The following is a 25,001-nucleotide window of genomic DNA, read 5'->3' as shown; positions in this document are numbered from 1 at the left end:
CAGTGGTACCTCTAGATGCGAACGGGATCCGTTCTGGAGCCCCTTTCGCATCTAGAAGCAAACGTAACTAGTGACGGCACGTCTGAGCACACGCGCATAGCTTTTCGTCGCTTCTGCGCGTGACGTCATTTTGAGCTCATCTTGAAGCACATTCAACCTGAGGTATGACTGTAAAGGCAGCACAGGAAGCTTTTTAGGTTTTGGCACATCTCAAAAACTCAAGTCCCATTGTTCACTTTAAAACATTCAAAGTTGTTTTTTTTTACCAAGTTTGCTCTGCTACTGCAGTCTATGCTATTGCTATGCTGGAGCAGTGCTTTGCAGAAGCATGAATCAGATGTGGAGAGGCTGCTGCATTAAAAGGAGATGGGTTAATAACAAGCAACGGTTAAGCAAAAGTGGGGTGGGAAAGAGAATTGTTAACTAGTTCAATCAAAATGCTTAAATGGTGTGTCAGAGCCAGGACTTTTTCTCAGTATAGATGTTCACCCTAAATCAGCTGCGGGGAACTTTTGGTAGTTCAGTAAAATCTGTTGCCTTCCAGAAGTTTGTGGACTCCCAAATACCATCAGTTGTAGCCAACACAGCCAGTGATTAATGGAAATGTATACATAGGTCCTTATGATTAACTGACAATTATTCTAGGTATACTAGCTGCCTCAGAGTAACAGTAGTTACACACAAGATAAATAATGAACTCCGTATTCATTCTAAGGCCTGCTGAAAATTTCTCAAATATTTAATTTGTCCAAACCACAAGATTACAAACATTCGTATTTAAAGTTACAAAAATGTCATGTTAAAACTTACAAAAGCTGTACTAGTCAAAAAAATCTTGGCACACATGCACCATTGATATTGAAAGCTTGTTCTGAAATAGCTAAATCAGTAGTGGCAGGAATGATAGAAATTTTGTTGAAAAAAGGCAAGTCTAATCTCATCTCTGTTTCTACTAGGGTGAGTTAGTCTCATAGCCTCTTTGACCCAAACATCATGACAAAAACTGAGGATGAGCAGGTTATTAAGACGTTTAAAAAACCTGTCCATTAAGATCCCAGCAAGTTTGAGTAAGTGGCTAGTAATCAGAACTTTGTAGTGTTGTGGTTCTTTTATTGTGCTTTCTGTACCTGATGGGAATTGAGAGTAGGTTTGGGGTCAACTTTGAGGAATACCACTAGTATAGGACTAAACAGGCTGCATAGGAATCCTGTACGTTAACAACTCTTATATGGCATACAAAAATTCAGCATACACAGTACACCTTCATGGTGAAATTTACAGCAGAGGGTACAGTATCAGCTGCTGAATTTCCCTATACACTGCTAAAGATACAGAAGCCATTCCAAAGAAAGAAGATGAAGTATTTTCCTGGTGGAATACCTCTTCCCAGGTTAAAGCAAGTAAAGGCCTCCTGATGATCTTAAATTTGTGGTACTCAAGTGCTGAAGACACAAAAATGCCCCCTTTGCAGCTCAACAAGGCTACTTGCTGTCACTGCCACCACCATTTCCTCTTTAGGCTTAGTTTTGTGCAGGGGTCTATCTTGAAGATGAAAGAAAAATCTCAAACAAAGGGTGAATTTAATGTTTTCCCTCTATTCCAGCTGTACCAGATGTACATATCAAATCAAATGGCACAAATAATCCCATCCAGGGCTTGTATTGATGTGTTTTATTACATTTAGCACACAGGTTTGCTATGCTTGTTAGTCTAACAAGTCATTTCCTGTCTCAAAGGTTAATGAGAATAGGTGGTTTGCTTGTAAACAGAATTAGTAATTAGGCATAAGTATATAATATGCCCTTCAAGGTACAAATTCTACCTTGTTGTATGAAAAGTCTCCTTTAGGTTTCTGTGTGCATGTGAACTTACTAAGTACAGTCTCAAATTACAGTAACGTTCAGCTAGACTTGTTTTTAAAAGGAGTACTTAAAGCATTTTTTATTGTGTAGGTATTCTTAATTCTGCTTTAAGTTTTATGCCTTTTAGAAAATCATCTAATGTATACAGTGTAGTGTTATCAACTAAACTTCAGCAATACAAATCTCTTAATTACCCCAATTTTTCTGTATGTATCATTTCCTCACGCCCCAGCTTCAGGCAGTCTGGTGGAAATATGTAGAGAACTCTTAACTTTGCTGATTTGTATTATTTTTCAGGCCATTTAGTTAAAAAAGATCTTATTTCTGACAGAGTAAAGAAAAAAGCAAGTATCAAGTTGGCCAGTATCCTTTAACTACTCTTCGACACAGTATTTATTTAGTACATTTTATAATTGCTGTTCTACAGCATTCCACGGGGATCCCCCTCAGGATATTCTTTCCACTCCTCACCTGGCCTGCTTTCTGCTAGTTCCTCTTCAAAAGCCCTGTGCACAATATGCAAGTCAGGTAGTTTCTCTCAAAGTACTTAAAAGACCTGCCTGACAAAGTTCTTTCAGGAAGTCCAGTGATGCAAAAAACCTGCTTGCCTTCTCATTCTTCTAGCTAAGCTACCACATGCATATTGAAACTGCTGCACTAACAAGGCTGGAAACTTAATCTTATATCTAGGGATAATGTCCAAGAAAGCCAATTTATGTCACCAGAAGTATATGAAGTACTTGCATTTACTTATATGTAATCTTCCCAATTCTGCATTTATTTTTATTTTTATTTTTTTATAAGATTTGTTTGTCTGTTTTTCTTTTATGTTTGTTTGTTATAAAAACTTTTGTAAAACTAATAAAAATCCCAATTCTGCATTTAAATGGCTTTTGTGGGGAGGGCCATGAAACATACAAAGCTGCACAAGATGCTAAACTCAACTCACCACCCTTAAAAGCCCTGTCCAGCTCCTCTGACTTCTAAGCTACAGTGTCCCCTGCCAACCTGTTCCCAAACTAAGAACCTTTTAAAAATAATCTGAAACTGCAAATCTCTGCACTTGGTCCTGGAATGGTCCATCTGCATGATAAAATGGCAAATGCTGGGAATACAAAACATTCTGCCTATATCCATTACGATGAACAATAAAGTGTGTTGCACAAGCAGATGCATTTGTAAAATCAGGCATATCTATTGTTGCATTAGCAGAACCTCACATAATATGACATGCTGCCACTGCAGGAATATCACAATGGCACAAAGATTTAAGATTGGCTGTTTAGATTTTGACAATACAAAAGCATTGGCCAGCGCTGCAGGAGTTTATACTGTAATGTTACAGCTCTTACCACTGTAGTGAAGTAACATTTTAGAAATCCTCTGTAGATGACTCTTATGGCACACTGGAAGAACACCTCTGTATGAGCAGCGCATGGCAGGAATCGCAAACCCTTACAGGCTTTGGCGAAGATGGCAAAGGCAGTTCGTTGTCAGAGCAGGCATTACAGAAAATTTCGCCACAGTTTCTACAGTGATGCTAAATCAAGATGGGTAGGGGTGGGAAAAAGAAACCCGAAGGAGATTTTGAAATCAACAGTTTATGAAGTAAATAGAGGGTAATCAGCTACAATTAAACATTTACATACATCTATATATTTATTTCTCCCTCTCTCCCACACACCCTAGAAGCTAAATTTCACATTTTATGTGATACGGGATCATGTCAGCCAGTGACTTGGCCATTATGAATGGAAAATAAGCAAGTTTAATGGTTACCTGAACATTCTATTATTGGAGCAGAGTTTGTGCTATTTGTTGCAATATTTGTAACAACAAAAAGGATTTAGTTTGAACCAAATCTGTGGGGTTAACTATGAAAATAGTATTTTTTTGTTTTTTTAACTGATAGTGATTGATGAGGTTTAGTGCACATGCATAAGTAAAAATGTGAATGTTAAGTATTGGTAAATAACAGAACTTGGATACAGAACTTGTTGTTAGTGGGTGAAAGCCAATGAAGCTTTTCATGCATTCTCACCTTCCTTCTGGAAAGCGAAAACTCCTTTTCACATAATTTGCAGTGTGTAGCTTCTTTGTCCTTTAGCCAGACCTGTCCCTAATGGGGAGAAAAAATGTTCTCTGAATAGAACAGGTACCATATATACAATTTATCTAATCATAAATGACAGTTGCCATTCAGGTATACAAAAGGACAACATTCCTCAGGATAGTACAAGAGACAACTCATGTTAGTTACAACTCCTTACCCAGCCTACCATCAAGAAATCTCTCACATCAATGCATCTGTGGCCAACGCCCTGCACATTAGAGAGGATCCTAAGGAGCACAGTAGGACACACAGTTTAAGGCACTGAGCAGGATACCACAGAACATGAAATGTAGATGCACACTGTATGGAAAGATGGGTATGGGTGGATAAGCCGTCTTTCAGGCAACTTGTCTGCCCTTGTAGATCCTGCTGTCGTGGACCCCCAAAGGACAGAGTTTGAAACCTACCACTCCTAACAGTGCAATCCTATATATGACTACTCAGAAATAAGTCCTACTATTTTCAGGTTAATGGGTAGCAGAAAATTAAGCACAAGTGATTATCAAGATCACAAACTAAGCTAGCGTTAGAACAGAATAAAACTAGAATTTGGGAGCCTCCCTACAATATTCTTGAAAGATGAGTTTGTTATTCCTCCTGTCTCTTAAAGCTGAAAATCACTAAAAAGTCATCTTACAGAGCACAGCCTGACCATAAAAGGGGGGTGTCCCCAAGCCTGGAAATGTCAGCATAATACAGGAATTTTGTTGTAAATGGTAGGTGTAATCTATGGCGGCTAAATTCTGGCAGGCGACCTCGAGGCACTGTAGCTATTGAACCAGTGAATGATCCACCAGTAGTTCTGCTAGGACACAGGGCCTTTATCAAGAGATTGTTTCAGTCTTGATACTCTTTGTTAGTAGTGGTGAAAGTGAAAATACTGATTGCTAGAGGCTGAAAGTGGGTCTGACTATTGGCTTTCCAAAATATGTGAGAGTCTGAGGCTGTGGGTTACTGAGAAGAAAGGAGGAAGTCTGTAACTTTGTAATTCTTATGGTCTCAAATTAAGCCCATCTTTCAGATTCAATAGCTGATACTGATATGAGAAAATAAAATAGAGAGTGGACTCCACTGAGACCACTGGTCTTCAACTGATCAGGGTCACAGCCTGATCCAAGCTGGGTCACAACAGGCGCACTACTACCAGATTAAGAAATGGGTCCCCAAATGCATGTTTGAGTTAGAAGAGGGTCCTGGGTCTGAAAAAGTTGAAGATACCTGACTTAGACTATGAAACACTGACATGTATTTTGTTGATGCATGATGTATGTGGAATGATGTAGAGTTACATTCTAATTTACTGACTAAAACCACAAAAATTTATAGCTAGGAAATGAAGCACACCAACAGAATAGACAGGCCCAGTGAAACTATAAATACTAATGGTTAATGGTTAAAATTTACACTATAATTTGAAAGGTTAACTACCCGTTAGCTTACAGATTGGAGTGAAGTATATAATACAGAATGTCTGAAATGAATAGAAGAATTAGTCTGGATGCCCCTCCCCACCTTCCACATTACTAACCTGCAATGTTTTATTTGCTTCTTTTATATCTTCTATTTTAAGCTTTGATCTAAAAAGAAGATATGTGAATAATAATGTGAATAATTAAATGCACCTGTTTTCAGGGGGGATAAATATGACTGGATTGAAGTGTGTAGAAGTCCACACTTCCTTCAACCCAACATGTATCTGTAGACATATACTCTTTCAACACAAACACCTTGCCTTTCTCCCCATTTTCTCCAACTTCCTTCACTTCTGCCTCCATGCACCTCCCTGTAAGGAAGATGTGCTCAAGAGGGTGGTAAAAACTTACAGAAGGCCTTCATTTACAAGACAACTTATGTTTCACTGGTTCCCAATTTTCACACCTGGACCTCAAAAAACATTTCTGGAATTGAAATCTATCATTACTAGAAAAGTAAGTCATGTTCATTTCACATACCCCTATCCAGACACAGGACTCGTGTGGGATCTATACCCATGTTGGGTAATGAAATACACAATCCCATATAAGCCCTGCATCTGTTTATGATTTGTAGATGAGAAAGAGAGGATACTTCCAATGAGAAGCAGAGCCTTTACAGCAATTGGCTTTGGTTTTATCTCCCTGAAAGAGTCTAGAGCTGCTGTTCTTCAGTGGCTTTTCCGAGATGCAAAGAAATCCTCTCTGTAAGAAACCTTGGCACTTACTTGCTAATGAAGGTCAAAGCCTTCGTTGGATGGTAAGAACTTCTGTTAACTGGTAAGAAAGGTTTTGTTTGGTGGCTTAGCCATTGGTAAAGTTGTAATCTGGCAGCAACGTGAAACAAAGGGTTGTTTACGAGACACTGATGAAACAGAATATCCTTACAAGTGAAAAAAGGAGAAAACCTACACTGGGGTTGAGCAACTTGTGATCCTCCAGATGTTTTTGGACTTCCAACTCCCAACTCGCGCCCCAGCCAATATGGCCAATGGTCAGGAATAATGGAAGTTGTGGTACACCTGGAGGGCCACGGGTTTCCCAACCCTGACTTACTCCAGCACTAATCTATATAAAAAGCCCAGGAAGTACGTCAGCCAAATGGTACCTTGTTTTGAGTCTGGGTTCCGTTCTGGAGCCCCAGATGCTCAATGAAAGGGACACTCGACAAAGCACTGCTCTGTGCATGCGTGCGGAGTGGTTTGCGCTTCTGCGCATGTGGCAAACCCAGAAGTAACCCGTTCCGGTACTTCCGGGTTTGGCACGGACATTTGCCGAAATGGACGGTAGACGGGGCGGACGTTCGTGGAGGTATTACTGTATTTGTTAGGCAGGATAGCTCAGTTGGTTAGAGCATGGTGCTGATAATGCTAAGGTTGCATTGCAGGGGGTTGGACTTGATGATCCTCAGGGTCCCTTCCAACTCTACAATTCTAAGTGTTAGCCTTCTCTTCTCAGGCAACTGACCAAGGCAAAGGAGCCACTGGATTCTGCTAGCTGAGACTTAAAATGCTTTGTAGGGTTGAAGCTGCTACGAGACTTAAAGTACTTAAATAATTATAAAGCCTTAAGTAGCTGGGCTGGAGGAAGTTTAAGGTGAAACATATGCACAAGAACCAGGCTTTGTTTTCATTAGTTGTGTGCAAGAAAAGAAAGAGACAAATTACTCGCTAAGTTTGCCAGCCAGTTCTTGGAGAGCTTCTTCTTGATCATGGCATAGATTTTTCAACTGCTTGTTCTTTTCTTGTAATTTTAGGAACTCCTGAAAGACAAAGGAAACATTAGCACTGTCATTAGCTTCTCAGAAGTGTTGTAAAACATTTCTATTTGGGCTGGCTTTTAAAACTGGAATTAATTACATCAGGGATGGACAACCTGTGGCATTTTAGTTGTTGTTGGGCTCCCAGCTCCCATCAACTCCAACCACCATAGCCAAAAGACAGGGATTACAGTTATTTTATTCTAAGGGTGCTGACATACAGGAAGCTGAGCTACATAGGAATCATGCTCCCATTGTCATACAAGCTTGTCCAAGATTAGGGGGAAACGTTCTGCTCAGTTTGTAGTAGAAACAGGCTGAATACACTGTGCTGATTGTTAGTGTTTGTAACATTACAAACTCACTCATCCTACTGCCGGAGCAGTGTTGCAACACTTTTTAAACTTGGTTTTATGTAATGGTAGGAATGCAAAAACGAATGTTTAAATTAAAAAGCTTTCATGCTGTGCTTGATGAGGGAGTAGGGGAGAGGAAAGAGAGTTGCCCTGAAGACTGGGAGGAGCAGGGAATTAAAAATACACTTGGAATCGGCATTTGATTTGTTGATAGGTACATTTGTTGAAAGCATTTGCGAAGGCAGGGGAAGTTATGCTCGTTCTGTGTGAGAAAAGCACCATGGTGAATCCTGTTTAAAAGTACATCTGTATATACCAAGCGTTCTAATGGGTATGTCTAGCAAATGGCTTTAACAAATTTTGGTTTCCCCATTCTTGGGATGCAATAAGATTTGAATTCAACGAAATACGTTTCATATGCAAGTCTCAACTGATACAATCTTAAAACCTCTTTAGTCCACTGTATATCACAGTGGCTTTGGATATAGCAATAGCTGAGCAAACAAGAAGTATAATTTACCCTTCCTGTTCACCATGCTTCCTTGTAATCTGAGTGTATGGGATGGCTTATTTATCTCCTGTAATGATAATGATCTCTTAAGACCAACCAACAGTACTTCTACCTCTGAAGAAAGAACCTCCAGATCTCTGAGCACTTGCATACAGCTTCATGGGATAACGATGAAAGTACAGCTTACATAATCAGTAAAATTTTATGAGATTTTGCTGCAGAATTTACTTTTTTAAGAGTAATGATTTGTTGGGTCTCTGTCTTCAAGGAAGACGATGTTTCTTTTTCCCTTTTAAGGTCTTCTTCCATAGTTTGTCGCCATTCTCTTTCTATTTTCAAATCTGTTTCCAGCTGGCCACTAGAAATACAGAATATAAAAAAAGTAATTCAAACAATTATACATTTTAATTGACCTACTGCAATTGCACAACTATGAAATAATTAGTACAATGTATATAATTCAACACTGTAAACATTTTACACGCGCTAATTATAATAAAGATTTACTTATTTCCTTTTAAAATGTTTTATATTATTCTGTGTAGAAGACTTCTGCAAAAATAAGTGATAGGAAAAAATAAGCAAATTAAGTATTATTTGACAAGAAGGTTATGAAGAAGGCAATCTTAAAATCTGATTCAAACTTCACCAAGATTCATTGATCCCTCCCAATCTCCCTTTGGAACCAGGTTAAAAGCATTTAACAGAATTTAACAGAATGCTTTCAGAATAAGGATAAGATGGTTCTGTTCTTCTTTATGATCTAGATATCTATCTACTATCTGACTGGTGTTGTTTTAAGGTGGTGGTATATTTTATTATATTGCAAGCAGCTTTGGGTAAAAACAGCAGGATATACATTTTTAAAAATAAAATAAATACATAAATCCAGCTCAAATTACCTTAAACGGGTACTGTGATGGGAGAGAGCTGCATCTAGCCCTGAAGGAGTGCACACAGTTGCTCAAGGGTCAAACTAGATAATATGTGAAATGTGTAACTGCATTTCATGCATTGTTGTTGTTTTTAATAGCCATGATAAGCCCAATCCAGGTCAGGACTACTGTGTTGCTATTGTATTACAGATATGTAAAGTGCAATTGCCTATCTCATGTGCTGAGCAGTTTGGCCCTAACAATGGCCAATTGTTAGGCAAGTTAGCAGATGAGCACTGCTCCCCAAATGAGAGAACACTCAGTCCTGGACGAGGCCCAGACACTCCCTCACCTTCTAGGACTTTTTATTTCTGGTTTGGAGCAAGCTATGCTCCAAACCAGAAAACGATGTTTTCAAGAGCAGAAAAATATTAATAGGACAGCCCTTGTGAGTATGCATATCAGGGCAACATTTCCCCAAAGTTAAACTAGTTTCCTGAGCTCAAAGCAGCAAGATATTAAAAGCATACCCAAAACGGCGTTCTCCTGTGCCGTATGGCAAACTTAGGGGAATTTCAAAAGGAGATTGCAATGGGGCAACAGGTTCAGCTGTTCAAATAAAGTCCACTTGGCTTGCTCAAACACCTTGCATGAGCCTAAATAGGTATTTGAATCCCAGCACAGAAGTTCTGCATTCTATGAAACTACTAGATCAGGCAGATGAATTTACGATCAGCTTACTTAGTCTGTTCTTCCAACATGCACCATATAGCCATTCTGTGGTGACACATGCAGCTCTAAAACTTCTGATCTGTAATTCATCTGGATTTAGCTTTCCACTTTAATGACATTCAAAAGGGGAGGGGACACACATGTTAGAATATAGGCTATCTTCTCCCCCACAAATACTTTACTTACACTTGCTTTTCCTTTTGAGCAATATCTTTCTGCAGACTTTCAGATTTACTCATATAGTCTTGCTTAAATTTCTTGTCTTCACTCTCTGCCTCCATTTGAGCCTTCTCTGCTTGTTGTAATCTGGTGTAATTCAAATCAACTTTGGGTAAAACTGAAGCTAGAATTTGGGTGTAAAGGATGAAGAAGACAAATAAAAGGGGAAAAAATGGGGAAATAGAAACATTTCTAAATGAAAACAAAGCTTGGGGTAAACTCACAAACTCAAATGAGAGACCCAGACAATGCCAAGAAATCCAAATTCTTTTTCTCACTACAATAATATTTTAAAAAATCCATACATTTATCCAATTTTTTTATTTAGTATTCATGATTAACAGATGCCATCAATGCAGAGCCATACAGATTTTTTTTATTCATACATACAGAGCTGTGACTGTGCCTTTGTGTGTTTTTGCATGAATTCTTTTTTAAAAAAATTTAAAAATCCCAAACCTGTTCCTTAACTACACAAATCTATCAACACTACACAATGGGAAAACCAGTGCACTAAATGGTCTGATATAATTCAGAACACAAAGAAGAGTATGGAAATCAAGGTGGCACAAGCAGTGCCATGTTAAATCAACACAACACACACCAAATAATGTACGTAACTGTGTGTCTACTATGGTGTGAATGGTGTAAATGAGAGCATGTAAATAATCTAAGTACTTGCTCCCAATACGGCAGGTTTTGGGGCAGTGTCTGGATTGGTGATGGGTGTAATGCAATTTGTTTCTTGAGCTCCCACACCTGTTAAGGTGTGCTTTTGTTCATTTCCACAGAAGAGGATGCTACATCAGAAAGGCCAAATGTGGCTATAATTCACCAAGTACTATTTGTTGTGCACTCTCCATTTATTACAGCAGAGTTTGTGCAAATCTAAGTATGCTATGGTAAGATATTCAAAATGGACAAAATATCAGGCCTTAAAAAAATAGTTCTGTGTAACTCAAAAGATTGTCACTTTATTTTGCTAGTATCTGAACCATTCTGCATCTAATCTTCAAACTTCACCAAACATAGAATAAAAAGCATGCTAGCTGAAATTAAAGTAGATTTCTTTTTAACATTTCAAAAGTTGTAACATCGCAATTTCTTTTTTTAAAAAAAGTTACTTCCAATTGGCAACTAACAAAATACGTTGGTGAGTTCAGTGTCAGAGATCTATGTTAAAACATTGACCAATTTGAATGCCAAAATTATTTTGCTACATTTAGAGCCTGATTCATAAACTATTTAAGCCAAAATACATGGGCAAATAGGCTTAAAAGCAAGGTTAAAAAAAATCCTACAAATTTTACTCCATTAAACTATTCCAAGAAAACATGGAGGATCTTTCAAAATGATATATCTTTAACAAGCTTGTACTGATGCTGCCCTTCATTGCTGGCACATTTCACTAAGGACATTGCAATAGTCCTGGTTTGCGTTAACAATTCTTTGTCACTTCAGATGTGCAATGGATAAAAAATTAAAGACAAATAAAGGTAACAAAATATTCAGAAACACAGAAGTTGGGATAAAGGAGAAAAGAAAAAGAAAAAGAGGAAGAAGGATGTCAATAAAAGAATATTCATGCCACTAACGTTTTAATACATAATTATGTTTTGTTTGTTTGTTAAGTAGACTGAAAAGAAAAACAATGGCAAGACATGTCAACAGCCACATGATGAGGCTATGAATGTTAACAACATCTGAGATTCAACATTGCTCAAACAGGTGCCTGTTTGTGCAGTGGGCAACTTCTTCCTGTCCTGCCCCCTGCGGTCCTCCGTGTGCCCCATAAATATACTCTGGAGGAGTGGAGGATCACACAAAGCAGATTTGGGGTGGGAAAGGGAGAGCTGGAGAGGGGAGAAAAGTAACTGGAAGTCCCATTGTACAAGCAGTAGATGTCACCCATTAAAAAAAATAATTAAGAGAAGTAAAGCATGTAAACATACTTCTGTATTCATAATAAATGACCTACATGTTACATGTCATTTTTTTAGTATACATATATATACATAGCCTCAGAGTTACTTTAGAAGCATCCATTGTCTCATGCACCATCTACAAGACTTTTTACTTCTTTTTATTTAAAAAAATGACAATATCACAAACTGCTTTTGAAACTCTCTTTTTGTTTCAAAAGGTGATTTCCTGAGCTGGGGAAGGAGAAGATGCTGCTGAAGACATACAACACTTCTCCCCCCGCCCCCACAAAAAGTTCCCAGCTACTGAGGACATGAAGGTAGTTTCAGGATTCTCTGGGGCTCGACCCTACACACTTACACTCAGAATGGAAGAATGTTTTCAATTTAAATGGAAGAGTATTTCCAAATGATTTTTCTCCAATTGAATATATGGGCCAACAAATAATTCTAAGAGTCTGCACACATCAAGTGCCTAACTAGATGAGACAAAAGAATATCTGAACCAAAATCCTGTTTTGTTTTATGTGTGCGGTGTTAAGTTTTAAAGCAACCATGGAGGTGAAATGGCTGTGGCACTGGAGGAAGCAAATTATTCCACTACATGATTTGTCCAACCTAAATCCCCTCAAGTATATTTTTCTTGTTACCCGCTGCCTTGCAGGACATCTTTATGAGAGGAAATTGCTAAGGAGTCAATCCTACACAAATTTGGAGTAGTCCCTAAGACAGTGGGATGGAGCCTTGCATGCCTCCTTCCAGCAATTCCTGTAGCATATCTGGTGCCAAACGTATTGCTCTGCTGTCCTTTGGGCCACATTAGCGAGGCTGTCTGGCCATCCCAGGACCTCCATACACACTGCCCAGGCCTGCATCCCACAAGTGTCACTTTGGTGCTGCAAGAACACAGCAAGAACATGGGAGGCAGCAGTTACAATTTCACAGCAGGCACTGCGATTCTCCAGCAGTTTGACTTCACCTCTGGAGGTGCACTCTATTGTCTCATGAGACAGACAGATGCCAACAAATATTTTTATTGGGGTGCAAAAACCTTTGAGAAGGTTAGATCAAGAAAACAGTGTGAAGGAAAGCTTTTTTTAAGATCTTCAAGGGCACAGCACCAAACACATTATCAGCACCACTACAGTTCTCAAATTGCAGGGGGTCAGAGGGGGCCTGCCCTTTTCCTTGCCTTTTTGTGATGGTTTCCATACTACTGTTTTTGGAAGGCTGCAGACAGCACCATTTTGCAAATCTGGAGTGAGGACATGGGATGGGGTTTGTGAATTGGCTTGGGGTCCCCTCTGCCTTCCTTATCCCTAAGCTGAGTGTGGTCCCTAAAGCTACTTTTAAAAGACAATTCAATCACAGATCTCCTATTGTCTCAACTAGTTTAACATTTAACTTCAAATGTATGAGTAAGAAATCAGAAAAGTTACTTTAGTCAATTGGGACTTTTCTGGGTAGATGTAATATGCAACGGGGGGGTGGAAATTCTGAAACAGCTAGCAAGGAGTCAAATAGGATATCTCAGGCACAAAAAAATAAGGGAATTGAAATATGCATTCAAAGCACCTAAAAACAGCGTAAGAAACACACATTTTGATCCTTCAAAACAAAGTCGTATCTCAGTGCCTACTATATGAGAATGTGGCAACTGAAGCAAAAGAAATGAGTCTGAGGGGGAGTGGAGAAGCAGAATAAAAGAAGATGCTGTACCTTTGCTCCAACTGCTTCATAGTTGCTGTAATCTGATTGGTTTTATCTTCAAGTCTGCCAATGATTTCGTTCTTTTCTTTCAGCGCATCATCTGAAACCTATGATATAAGAGTGATTATTATATTGCAACACTATATAACTTGAGTATTAACAAGTGAGTAATAATAAAATCTACAGTCTGGATGTGTACGTTTTTTTTCTTCCTTTCCTCTCCGTTCGAAATTGCTCCCTCTTGCCCAGCCTTGGACAGTAAACTCTCTAAAGTAACCCTCCCCACACTGCTAGTGCTGTATTGATGTGCAGCAGCAGTAGTAGGAACTTACTTTCAGGTAAGCAGCCCAATCTTCAGAAGAAGGAAATGACAATAAGTTTAACTTTCTAAATTTCCCTTTTTCTTATACCCCCCAAGGGCTACTAAAAGGAGAACAAGTGGAACTTTAAAAGCAATTTGGTGGTGGGTGGCTTGTGGCTAAAACCACTATTGCCTTCCTTTCTAATTTATGAGGTAGAAACAATCAGAGATGATGGAAGTCTTTCCCCTCAGTAAGCTTATTAAGCTGGCTCTGTCTCCTGGTCTGAAGCAAATGAGGCTGACATGCAACAGTGCATGAGTGGGTTGCCACCGACAAAATGGGATTGCCCCTTCCTCCCCACTGCAACCTCTGTTCTCCTGAGGAGGGACTCCCAAACCTCAGGAGCAGTTTGTGGGATCATGCAAGGGGCAGGAGAGTACATTATGTTATATGAGTGAGAGCCTGCAGTTGCTGGCAGGCTGACAACAGAGGATATCAGCCAAAGCCTCCTCATCCTGATGGTCACCTTGCTCCTATGCCGAGAATGCAGCTGTAAGAATAACTATCATCCGTTGATATTCAAAGCTAGTTCTCAAAAGGACAGGTGGGCCTCCCTAGAGGGGGAAAGAGTATTGCTTAAAAATTGTATTTCATTTAGCTTCCAGTTGCAAACAGTAAAATGTTCTTACTTGTAGCTTTTTGTACATTTCTACGTTTATTCCTTTGACTTCCTCCAACTGTTGCCGCAGACTTATAAGAGTGTCTTGTTTTTCATGTATATCCTTCTCCAACAACTTCATTGCAAGTTCTATCTCATGCTTCATACCAACTTGAACCATCAGCTCATTCTCTATATCCTACAAAATACAAAGAAGTGCACAGATATCAAATGCATTAAGGTGGGAAAATATGGTGATAGAAGACAAGCCAGCTTACATGCCTTTGGATATACAAGTTCCAACTGCCTCCATAGCATATCTGATATACACTCACTTGTCTCAACTGTGATTCTTCTCGAAGCTGCCTGTGTGCTTCATTGTACATGTCATCCAGGCTTTGTCTGGAGTGCTTGTATGTCTGAAGTTCTGCTTCAGCATCCACTTTGTTCACCTACAAGTAAGGAATTCATGCTTAGATCACTTTCCCCCAGAGCACATCTTCATGCGGGGGAAACAGACAAGAGTATTGTATAATGACACTCTCTGACTCAGTAAAACACAGTAAGCTGTAAATGTCCCATCTCGTGTTGACAGAATCAGTGCTCCCTGAAATGCCACATATTACATGGAGCCAAACCCAAATTTTACAAGCTTGTGCTTCACCGGCAGCTGCAGTCAATTTTGGCTCTCTAAAGATGAAGAGTATGTCTATATGACACACAAGCTTCTGAAGATCTGTTAATCTCATTCTTCTTTTTACATTTTGAGGTGCACACTTAAAAACAAAATGTAGCCACACACCTAAAAACAGTAATGTGTTAGCCCTCATTGAGTTATTTTGCAGCATTTTTTTCCTAAATATGTTTGTATTTCTGTAAGCCTTGGGGTTCCCCCAAGCCTACTGATACCTCCCTCCTGTGTGGTGGTGATGCTGTTTCAACTATATAAGCAAAGGAACTCACAGCTGGAACACCAGTAATTGAAGGAACAAGTAGGATCTGAAACAAAATGTCGGAGTGGAATGTTCCTGTTCAGGTTTCCAACCACTCCATTCTATCTCCTCCCACTTTTCTATTACGCCCTGAAAGTCAACATTCTGTACTCACTAAGCATGCTCAGTTCTTCTTGGAGTCCACCCCCCTACCCAACTTAAGGTTCCTCCCTCCAAAGCTTTTTCAAATCATTGGTTTCCCCTTAGCCTAGTGAGGCCATTTTGGCCACATAAGGACAGGCACTCAGACAATGAGTTTGCTATTTGTATTTATGATAGGATCCTCTAGTATGTCAAATAACCCAAGACTGTGCAACATGCCAGAACTTACTGCTGATTCTGCAATGACTGTGTTGCTACCTACTCTTTGATAGGACACTCACCTATCATATTTTTCTTGAGCCAGTTTAGAGAGAGCACATGCACACAAAAAAGCAAAGAGTCCACCTCTTTACTAATATTGCTTTGTACCGTGTATTATATTTCCTTTGTAAATAGAACTCTCATACCTCTAGATGATGCTGTGTTTTCATTAAAATGAGTGTATTTTCACTTCGCAAGTGATGGTTTTCTTCTTGAAGTTTAATTATATTATTTTTGGCTATTGCTAACTAAGAAAGAAGTGGAACAAAAAAGCAAAAAGATTCAGGTGAACAGTAATAGGAAAACAAAAATATTTCAACACACACAGGCAGAACAGAAAGATAGTATTGGTCATATGCATTGCTAAAAGTCCGTACCTCTTCAATTAGTTTAGTGTTTGACTTCTCTAGCGAATCAACGCGTGTATGGAGACTGCTGACTGTGCTACTGAAAACAGTAAAGAGAACCTCATTCAAAATTACACATCAAATCCTACAAGTACAAATAGTACTATGCAATTTACATAACATTCTAGTGCCTGTTTGGGTGTCCACTGATCAATGGAGTTGGAAAACACATCTTCCACCATACATCTTTCAAGAAGAGAAATGCACTAGCTTTATTTTATTGCCATCATCATATTTTTGTTCCTTGAAATGACATTTGCTATCACTCTAAATGTCCATTATGGAACTGCTAACTTTCATTCTTTCTTTCATCTCTCTATTTTTTGCTGTTGTTCTTTAGAGAAGTCCTCAGCACCACCTCATCTCAGTGGCTCTAGCAGCCTTTTCTTATAACTTAATAACAAGCCCATGCCATTCTAAGAACAAATATTTAAAGTCTTAATAGTAAAATTCTGCTCACATGTTAACATTGCTCTTTTGCACCGAAGTCCTAATTTTAGTTACTCATAATTAAATCCCATGGAGTTCAATGGGACAAGGGCAGTGCTATATGCTATGATTTTTGCAGAAAACATCAGTGTTATACTGGTGATTTCAAGCCAAAGACAAAAAGTATGAATGGAAAATATGCATGAACATACAACTTTAAACATCCATGAACACATACATTAAAGAGAAACGTACATGGGTGTTTGAAAAAGTATGCTTGCATATAGTTTGCATTTGCATGTTACATCCTTCCTGTGCAAAATACCAGTTTAACACAAATGATTCCCACAATAGTTGGAAATTACAGCAATATCCTTACTCCCAAGAAAATATGTTTAGGATTGCAATCTTAGTCCCCTTCATAAAGAACAGCAAGACTGAAAGTATCAAATTTCAGGATTTGTACCATGATAATTTGAATAATAAACTCCTCTTACTTTGCCCACATTTAAAAGAATAGCCTATTTAACAGACAAAACACTTGAAACATTATTCTTCCAACAGCTTCATTCATTCTAGACTCCCTTTCAGTAGCTATATGATGCAACCATTAAACTAAGCCAAATGCAACTAAAAGGATTTCAGTGCCATCTACTGTACCAGAAAAGGCATGTTTTTATTGGAATTACTTTTTTTAAAAGATGATGCCTCTATACGGATTCAACAGATGCTTCTGTAAATACTTACTTCAGCTGCCTGTTTAGTTCTTCAACATAATTCTTTTGATCCAATATAGCAGCAATATGGTCATTTCTAAAGTGATGAAAACGTATTTAATTAGACATTTATCTGACACCATATATGCAGGGGTGGAGGAAGGGGGGTGCAGTAGGGGTGGGGCACCCCAGGTGTCACCACTGAGAGGGGTGACAAAATGCCGGGCAGCACTCACTGAGGCGCCTGCAGTGCGCCCGAGCCACGCGTCTCTCCTGGGAGTGACGCGGTGGCTTGGGCGCCCGCAGGCTCCGCACTGCCCCAAATGGTCTGCGCCCACTGTCTCCCCCTCAGCTGTAGGGCAGCTGAGTGGGAGGAGGCATCAACAATACAGAACAACAAACCCCCGTGTTGCAAACTTAACACAACAAACAATACAAGCAACACGCAGGCCAGTATACTAGATAGCACTGTCATTCTTATTGCATAATATACATGATTTAGTAACAAAAACAAAATGTGTGCACTTGTAAATTCTCTAATATATTTGAAATCAATTGAATACATGTCTGTCAATCTTTGAAAGCCCGTAGAAGTATAAGAAGTCTATGGTTGAAACAAAGTAATAGATGCTATCCTGGGGGCTAAGCGGTAAGACTTTTTAGGTGAAATTCCAAATGAAAAATTGGGGCCACACTATAGGTGCACTCCTGATTCTTCTTTCCAGCCACTGCTTGAATTTGGCGCTTTTTCCTGTCGCTCTGCACAGCAACAGAAAAAGGCACCACACTAAAGCTAGAGAAGAAGAATCCAGAGTGTGTCCCTGATGTCATACGACATCCTTACGCCCCTGTCAACATGGGCTGTGGAGGGTGGGCCAGTTCTTCATCTATCCCCTTGGCCAGATCCACTTTCCTATCTCTGACAGGAGGAGAAATGGCAAAACAAATAAGGAAAGAAAAGGGGACTCAGAAGAGCGAGGCCTTGACTTAAGAAGTCTGAAGCAGGAATTATCATGATTGTCAATCTGCGTTCAGTTTGCAGAGGTTCCAGTAAAAGAGGATCAGATGTTCATATATTTGTCCTCTCATTGATCCTAGCGAAACAAAGCAAGTTGATCCACCCTGATCCTTTTACCTCACACTTCTGCTTCCTGCCCTTAGGGAGCCTGGCAGAAAAACACAAAACCCTTTTCAAAGCATTTAATGTACTTGTTTATTAGAAATGTTAAAACATACCTTTCTTTGCTTTCAATATCATCTTCATTCTTTAAATACATAGAGAAATCAATCACACCAACCTAAGAAGAAATAGATTTATTCACATTTTGTATTTTTATTTTTAAAAAGGAAAACCGGGTTTGGTCTTTACTTCACTGATGTTACTGGAAATGTGCAATGAAACCTTACTGTAGGAGAGCATGAGCACAACAGGCCTTACATCATTGGTAATGACAAGCTTTCATTCAAAGCTGCATCATCTGCGCTTCAGACCCCCATCCCTGTTTCAACAACCCTTTTAGGGTAAAGATTACTAACCCAGATGTATTTCCTCTTTCAAGTAATCACACATATATACTTCTGCAGTAAAAGAGTTTGAAGGCTTTATACAGAACTATTTCCAATCTTTGGAGACTTTCTGGATAATCAGGCAAAAAGGAAAACAAGCAGCTAGGTTGCACTTTTATGGTTTTTGTAACCAAGCCAAAAGCTTTCTAATAAAGGAACCGATTCATGTAAGCTCCATCACTATTCCTCTGCAGAAGAAACAATTCATTAATCAGGCCTTTAATTGCGTTTCAAAGGAAATAAGTGTGTTTTGTTTAGGGAATAGCCAACTTCCTTTCCATTTAACTCATCAAGCTAAATAATAAACTTATTTTTTCTTTTAAAAAAGCACATTACAACTTTTAATACTCTGCATTCAGATCCATCAGTTTGATATTTCCCCCATCATTTCATTAAAAAACACCTTTAAGGCAAAAGTATGAGACCATAGCTTTATATCTACTTACTTGTGAATCCAAGTCTTCTCCTTTTACACAAAGATTTGCATCAATTACATTTAACCCAACGAGCAAGCCAACAATAACTGCTCCTTCTTCTTCCATCATCAGTGCATGATATTCATAAAATTCGCTGAAAAATGCATTTTTAAAAAAACTTTGTAACTTATTTTAACATACTTTGAATCAATTTTTAACTGCTGGTCAATCAGTAATTTATTTTATTTTCAAATGTTTTAAAGATTGACTTCACCGATACTCCAAGGTGGTTAAAAGTTCAGAGCAACATACTGAATATACCAACTAAAGTGGCAACTTATACAGAATCTAAGTTTTCCCAACAAAATAAAATGAAATGGGAAAGGTCCACCATAGTATGAAAGGGCATCTGCTCTGCAACAGGGCTTTTCCTTCTTCTCCAATCCCCAATCCTCCCCCCACCGCTCTGGAGAGTTCAGGGACCCTCTGGAATAAATTTTGGGGGTGCACAAGGGGGGGGCAGAAGAAATGAGAAGAAAAACTGGAAGTCAACTCAACTTCAGTTACAAAAGAAAATTAGGTGCTCAGATCTTTTGCTGTGTAAGCAACACAAATGCAAACCAAGTGAAGAAAAAATAGTTGTGAGCCTAAGTTTTAACTTTACTGTCATATTACTTAGCAATAGCTATAGTAAAATGTAACATAATTGTACAATTCTGGTAGCAATTACAGCACTGACCTTAATTTACCCTATAAAAATCTGAATGGACACTCACCCAAGCAATTCCTTCTGAAAGATGAGACATCGTAGATAATCAGCCATCTTTTTTTGCATAAGTGCCAATCGTAACCAAGCTCGGGCACGTCCTAGTGGAGTCCTAATTTTTAAAAAAGGAATAGCTCAGAAAACAAATATCTGTTGGCCAGGATTATTGTCCAAAATGGAAAAGATCTTTACTGGCAACACAACTTACTTGAGACCAGGCAAATCCCTAACACTAGCAGCGATTTCCTCAGCTTCTGGGTACAACTTCTCCACAAGCTCCAGAGGACCCCATATTGTTTTATTGTAACTGAGAAAAGACTTTTTTACTAGAAGAAGGAAAATATAATATTTTTGCATTTTAAACTTGGCTTTATACTTTAATACAGCTGTTATCTAGATGGCACTATAAAAGTTATTTCTAGGTAAGCCGTATCAGAGTGCAAGGAACATTTGTAAGCATGGTTAATATTCAACACTTACACAGTATCAGCATATTTAATCTGCTGCACCTAAGATTCTCTAAAACCATAGCAGCCAACCATGAAATGAATGTTATAAGAACACCAAGGACAAAATAAGGCAAAACAAAGAAGAATATGCGAGTAGGGGTTACATATCCCAGGAAGCCAACAAAGAAGAGAAATAGCAGGGACTTGCAGGACTCCAAAGAAGTAAAAAAATCCTGTAAAATAAATTAGAGGGTTTCTTCAGTTGCCCACATCAATACTAATGAATCCAAGTGGGGAAGCACATAGATTCCCCCTTGGATTGACTGAGGTGAGGGAAGTCTACAGTGTGCATCCTGGACCCAAGAAGATGAACACAGGCCGGCTAATACAGTGCTACCTCAGTTTAAGAACAGTCCTGTTTACGAACGATTCAGTTTATGAACTCTGCAAAACCGGAAGTAGCATCCCGGTTTGCAAACTTGACGTCGGTCTAAGAACGGAATCTGAACAGTGAAAGGGAACCTGCGGCGGGAGGCCTCATTAGGGAAAGCACACCTCGGTTTACGGATTAAGTTCGTAAACCAAGGTACCACCGTATAGGGAATTCTATATGCCTAAACTTGCCTTAATCTAGAATGTGTAATCTAGTATTATACTCTTTTGCTACATAACAAAATTAAATGTCAATATGCTTTGGTAAAAACAAACAATCATCCCTTTTAAAACATGCATTTGGTACCTTTAAGGCCATGTTTCAGGCAGTGCTCCATAACAACGAAGAACTGTTGCAGAGGCGGATAGTCAGAATCAAGGGTTCGGCCAAAGCTCAGGGCAGATTCAATGAGTCCCTTGATACTCAGTTTGGCCATATTCAATAAATTTGTTCGCTCAACAGCTGTGGGGTCTTTCACAGCTTAAAAAGGGAAAAAAGCAAAAATATTCAATGAGAACAAAATAGTTCGATACTGCTTTACTGATAAAAACACAACAATCTTGTCCAAAACTAAACATAAATAATGAAAGGGGGAAAGAGAATAGGATAAAAAGCATGTTATGAAACATAGGGTGTGTCTGTATAGAGCTTTTCCTCTGAAGGAACAGAATATTTCTGTAGACCTGCAGCACTGGCAAGTGTCCTGTTCTAAATCAGGGCAGAGAGCACTTTAGCATGGAAAATCTAGCACTCCTTGCCATTTCCCCAGGTACATCAAGTTCTTAATATGAAAATCCATAAAAGATATGTGAAATAATAGCACTGCAACATTTTCAAATCATTTAAGATGGCCTAAAATTTTGCTTTTGTTACTGCAATGTACTGATGTTTCCAGTGAACTAACCACAATGACTCTGCAAGCCAACATATGCCGACCGAAAGCTTATTTTTGCCAAATGTGTTTGCAAGCCCCACTGGGTCTAGCAGGATCAGGCCCAGTTCAAAAAGCAAGGGTGAAACTAGGCTTTATTTCATCCAGGTCAAAGACCTAGTTTGGCACACACACACCCCCCCCACAGGTTGGGACTTGGGAGCCTCAATGGTGCCCCTCTGAAGGTTTCACCCAGGCAAAAAACCAGGGTAGCCACCTCCCCCCCCCCCACAGCACTGCAAGAAGCATAACCCTAGCAGGAAAAAAACCGTGGTCCTCACTGCTTTTTAAAGTAATTTCTCCTCACTTCCCTTATATGATGGCATCATAACGGTTGCAATATTGTGCACTGTTAGCTGGAAGTAAGCCCCTCTTAAAACTGGAACCTACTTCTGAGTAGGATAGGGCTGCATCTATCAGACCCCAGAGCAGCTGCTACCTGGCCACAATATACCTACACCAAGCATCACAATCACAGAGAGTTGCCCACTATTTCAGTCCCTGCCAATCGCGATTCTGAGACAGGGTCCCACGCAAGAATCGATTCACGTGCAGCGTTCCTCCACACGAGGGGGTGGGCATCCTGATTGGTCCAGGAACCCCTCCCCGGACCTCCACGCGCCTAGCAAAGTTTGCGGGAAAGGTCCGTTCTGACGCTCAGCGGATGCGTGACGCAGCAGGCGGGGCCGGCCGGCCGGCGGGCCTCTCCTTCCCCAAGCTCAACACGCGACGGCCGTTCGTCTGCACATGATTCCCCTCGTGACGTTGCCAATGGTAAACCACTCTTTCCCGCAAGAAGCTATAATGAAGCAGCCCTACCTTCTTCACCGCCAGCAGTTCGCGCCCTCCCTACAGGCTCTCCAGCTTCGGATACAGAAACTTAAAGGAGAGATAATGAGGATGACCTGAAGCCTCCTCCCGGCAGGGCTGCTACATTCAAAGCAGGCGCTGCTTGTTACTTAAGAAGCTACGAAACTGCGCAAGCGAATAATGGGGAGCTACTACCAAGAGCCCGTCAACTGGAGCATCAACATCGCTGCGCAAAGCGAAGCCATTTCACTGCCTGCCCGGTTTTCACAGGAGATTGATCGATCTATTAACTCCTATGCTACCAATAGCCCGGGGTGGGCTTCGTTCCTAAAGGAACCTAGAGAGGGGCTCCCACCCCACAAAGGCCTGGATGCGGAATGAAATTGGGGGGGGCGGGCAGAGGACCGCGAGAGACTTTCTCGCGGCGGCCTTAAAGACCAATGGACTTTTCAGCATCCTTTTTTTCCCCCGGAGACGTGTGCAAGAGAAACACTTTAGGGTCAGACCTGTTGTTCGCCTGACGAGGCTCGAGGGGCGGCTTCAGCCCCTCGCGGATACCCGCCCCACAGCGGGCGAGCGAAGGCAGCGCTTCCCCCATAACAGACGGCGGCCGAGCCCACCCAGCCTCCCTCCCCAGAGGGAGAAGAAACGCTCCGTCAGCCCTTTCCCTTCGCCGCCGCCCGCCCAAGTTCCTCCGGCTCCCCTCACGCCCGGCCGCCGCCGCCGCTTATCCTCTCTTCCTTACCCATCGCCAGCGAGGAGCAGCAGCTGCCCGAGCAGCTCAGCGAGGTGGACCCAGCCTTTGCTCCTTTCACGGCCTTTCTCCAGCCCTCCTCCGCCTCCTCCATCTCCGCCCTCCGCCGCCGGAACCGCGCCCGCTGCGCCCCTGGCGGCGGGAGGACCCGGACGGAGGCGCGTCGCTGCGAGGGGCCGGAGCCAGATGTCGTGACAGGGCGAATTCTCCGAATTTGCTTCATTTGCCTCTCCCAAATTCCCAGGCCAGGCTGGGGGTGGGGTTCACTTTTGCCTTGAGGTGAAAAGACGGGTTCTGCACTTCTCCCCCCCCTCAATTATTCTAATTTATTTTAAACATCATTTATCAAAATCCTATGCCGCCCCTCACCCGACAACCACAGGGCGGTTTACAACATAAAAACGCAAAAATACATACCATACCAACAAAGAAAAAATACTACCCCCACCACCACAACTTACATAGCTCTTGCCATTTCATTGTTCTCCAATAAGCTCAAATAAACTGTTACACCATGTTGGTTTTAAGTCAATCCAAAATATTTTTAAAACAGAAAACCAAATCCAACCTGGATACCACTTTGTAAACTGGAGTTGGTATACTAGTACACTCTATATACATATTTTAAAATCAGTTATGAGTCCAAAACATCATCAGCCCATATATACATGCTTGTGCAAGTCAGTTTTCCCACCGGCAACCTGGGAAAAGGCACGGAAACTCTTAACTCTTCATCCTTAGTTAAGGTTACCAGATTTTTTTCAATGAATCCGGGGACACTGTTCAACTTCAATGGATTTTGTCTGGGGACTGATTTGTAAATCCGGGGACATCTGGTAACCATATCTTAGCTGTCTGAAAGCAATTTTTTTACTCATTACAGATTACCATGAGTGGTCTATTTATAAACAAGGTATTTGTGTTGACAGCCTGACAAATTATTAGCTGGGGAAATTGTGGTGGGACGGAGCAGTGGTTTCACCACTCCATCTTGCTAGCTTGTGGGGGGAGGGATTTGGGTGAGCTTCCCTCACTTTTTTTGCTACACTTCTTTCAGGCTGGCATGAGGCACTTTGGACTCGGCAAATTCTAAGTCTCCAATACACTGCTCCATTTTAGCAAGTACAGTGGTACCTTGGGTTAAGTACTTAATTTGTTCTGGAGGTCTGTACTTAACCTGAAACTGTTCTTAACCTGAAGCACCACTTTAGCTAATGGGGCCTCCTGCTGCCACCAGAGCCTGATTTCTGTTCTTATCCTGAAGCAAAGTTCTTAACCTGAAGCACTATTTCTGGTTTAGCGGAGTCTGTAACTTGAAGCGTATGTAACCCGAGGTACCACTGTACACTGCTCCATTTTAGCAAGTAATAGCTTTCTGCTTGCCTTGGTACAGCAGGGACCTCCACTGCAGTGCGCAGCAGAGGGGGGTGTCAATGCCACATCCTCACTACCTCCAGCCGTTAACATTGGGTGGCAGG

The 25,001-nt window shown here is 40.5% G+C and overlaps 1 protein-coding gene across 4 annotated transcripts; it reads right to left on the bottom strand.

Moving 5' to 3' along the window:
• Positions 1-2,736: 2,736 nt before the first annotated feature.
• RUFY2 (RUN and FYVE domain containing 2) lies at positions 2,737-23,652 on the bottom strand. Of its 4 annotated transcripts, none has more exons than XM_082222968.1 (18): positions 23,515-23,652; positions 21,335-21,508; positions 20,355-20,472; positions 20,157-20,258; positions 19,411-19,534; positions 18,635-18,696; positions 17,430-17,495; positions 16,224-16,293; positions 15,993-16,094; positions 14,827-14,943; positions 14,523-14,690; positions 13,541-13,638; positions 9,867-9,986; positions 8,302-8,431; positions 7,115-7,209; positions 5,504-5,552; positions 3,904-3,981; positions 2,737-3,402 (listed from the first exon to the last, which is right to left on the bottom strand). In XM_082222968.1, the coding sequence occupies exons 1-18, from the start codon at positions 23,615-23,617 to the stop codon at positions 3,259-3,261; spliced, it is 1,920 nt and encodes a 639-aa protein (XP_082079094.1). In that variant the 5' UTR covers positions 23,618-23,652; the 3' UTR covers positions 2,737-3,258. The 4 variants fall into 4 exon arrangements, 2 of the variants coding, with proteins under 2 accessions (XP_082079094.1, XP_082079095.1); XR_014219938.1 differs by having other exon boundaries at positions 3,331-3,402; positions 3,904-4,202; XR_014219939.1 differs by lacking the exon at positions 2,737-3,402 and adding an exon at positions 4,133-4,202 and having other exon boundaries at positions 3,905-3,981.
• Between the last annotated feature and the right edge of the window lie 1,349 nt (positions 23,653-25,001).

This window comes from Podarcis vaucheri, assembly GCF_965113315.1.
Source record: "Podarcis vaucheri genome assembly, chromosome: 5".
In the NCBI taxonomy this organism is placed as follows: domain Eukaryota; kingdom Metazoa; phylum Chordata; class Lepidosauria; order Squamata; family Lacertidae; genus Podarcis; species Podarcis vaucheri.
This window is presented reverse-complemented; position numbering and strand designations above follow the sequence as displayed.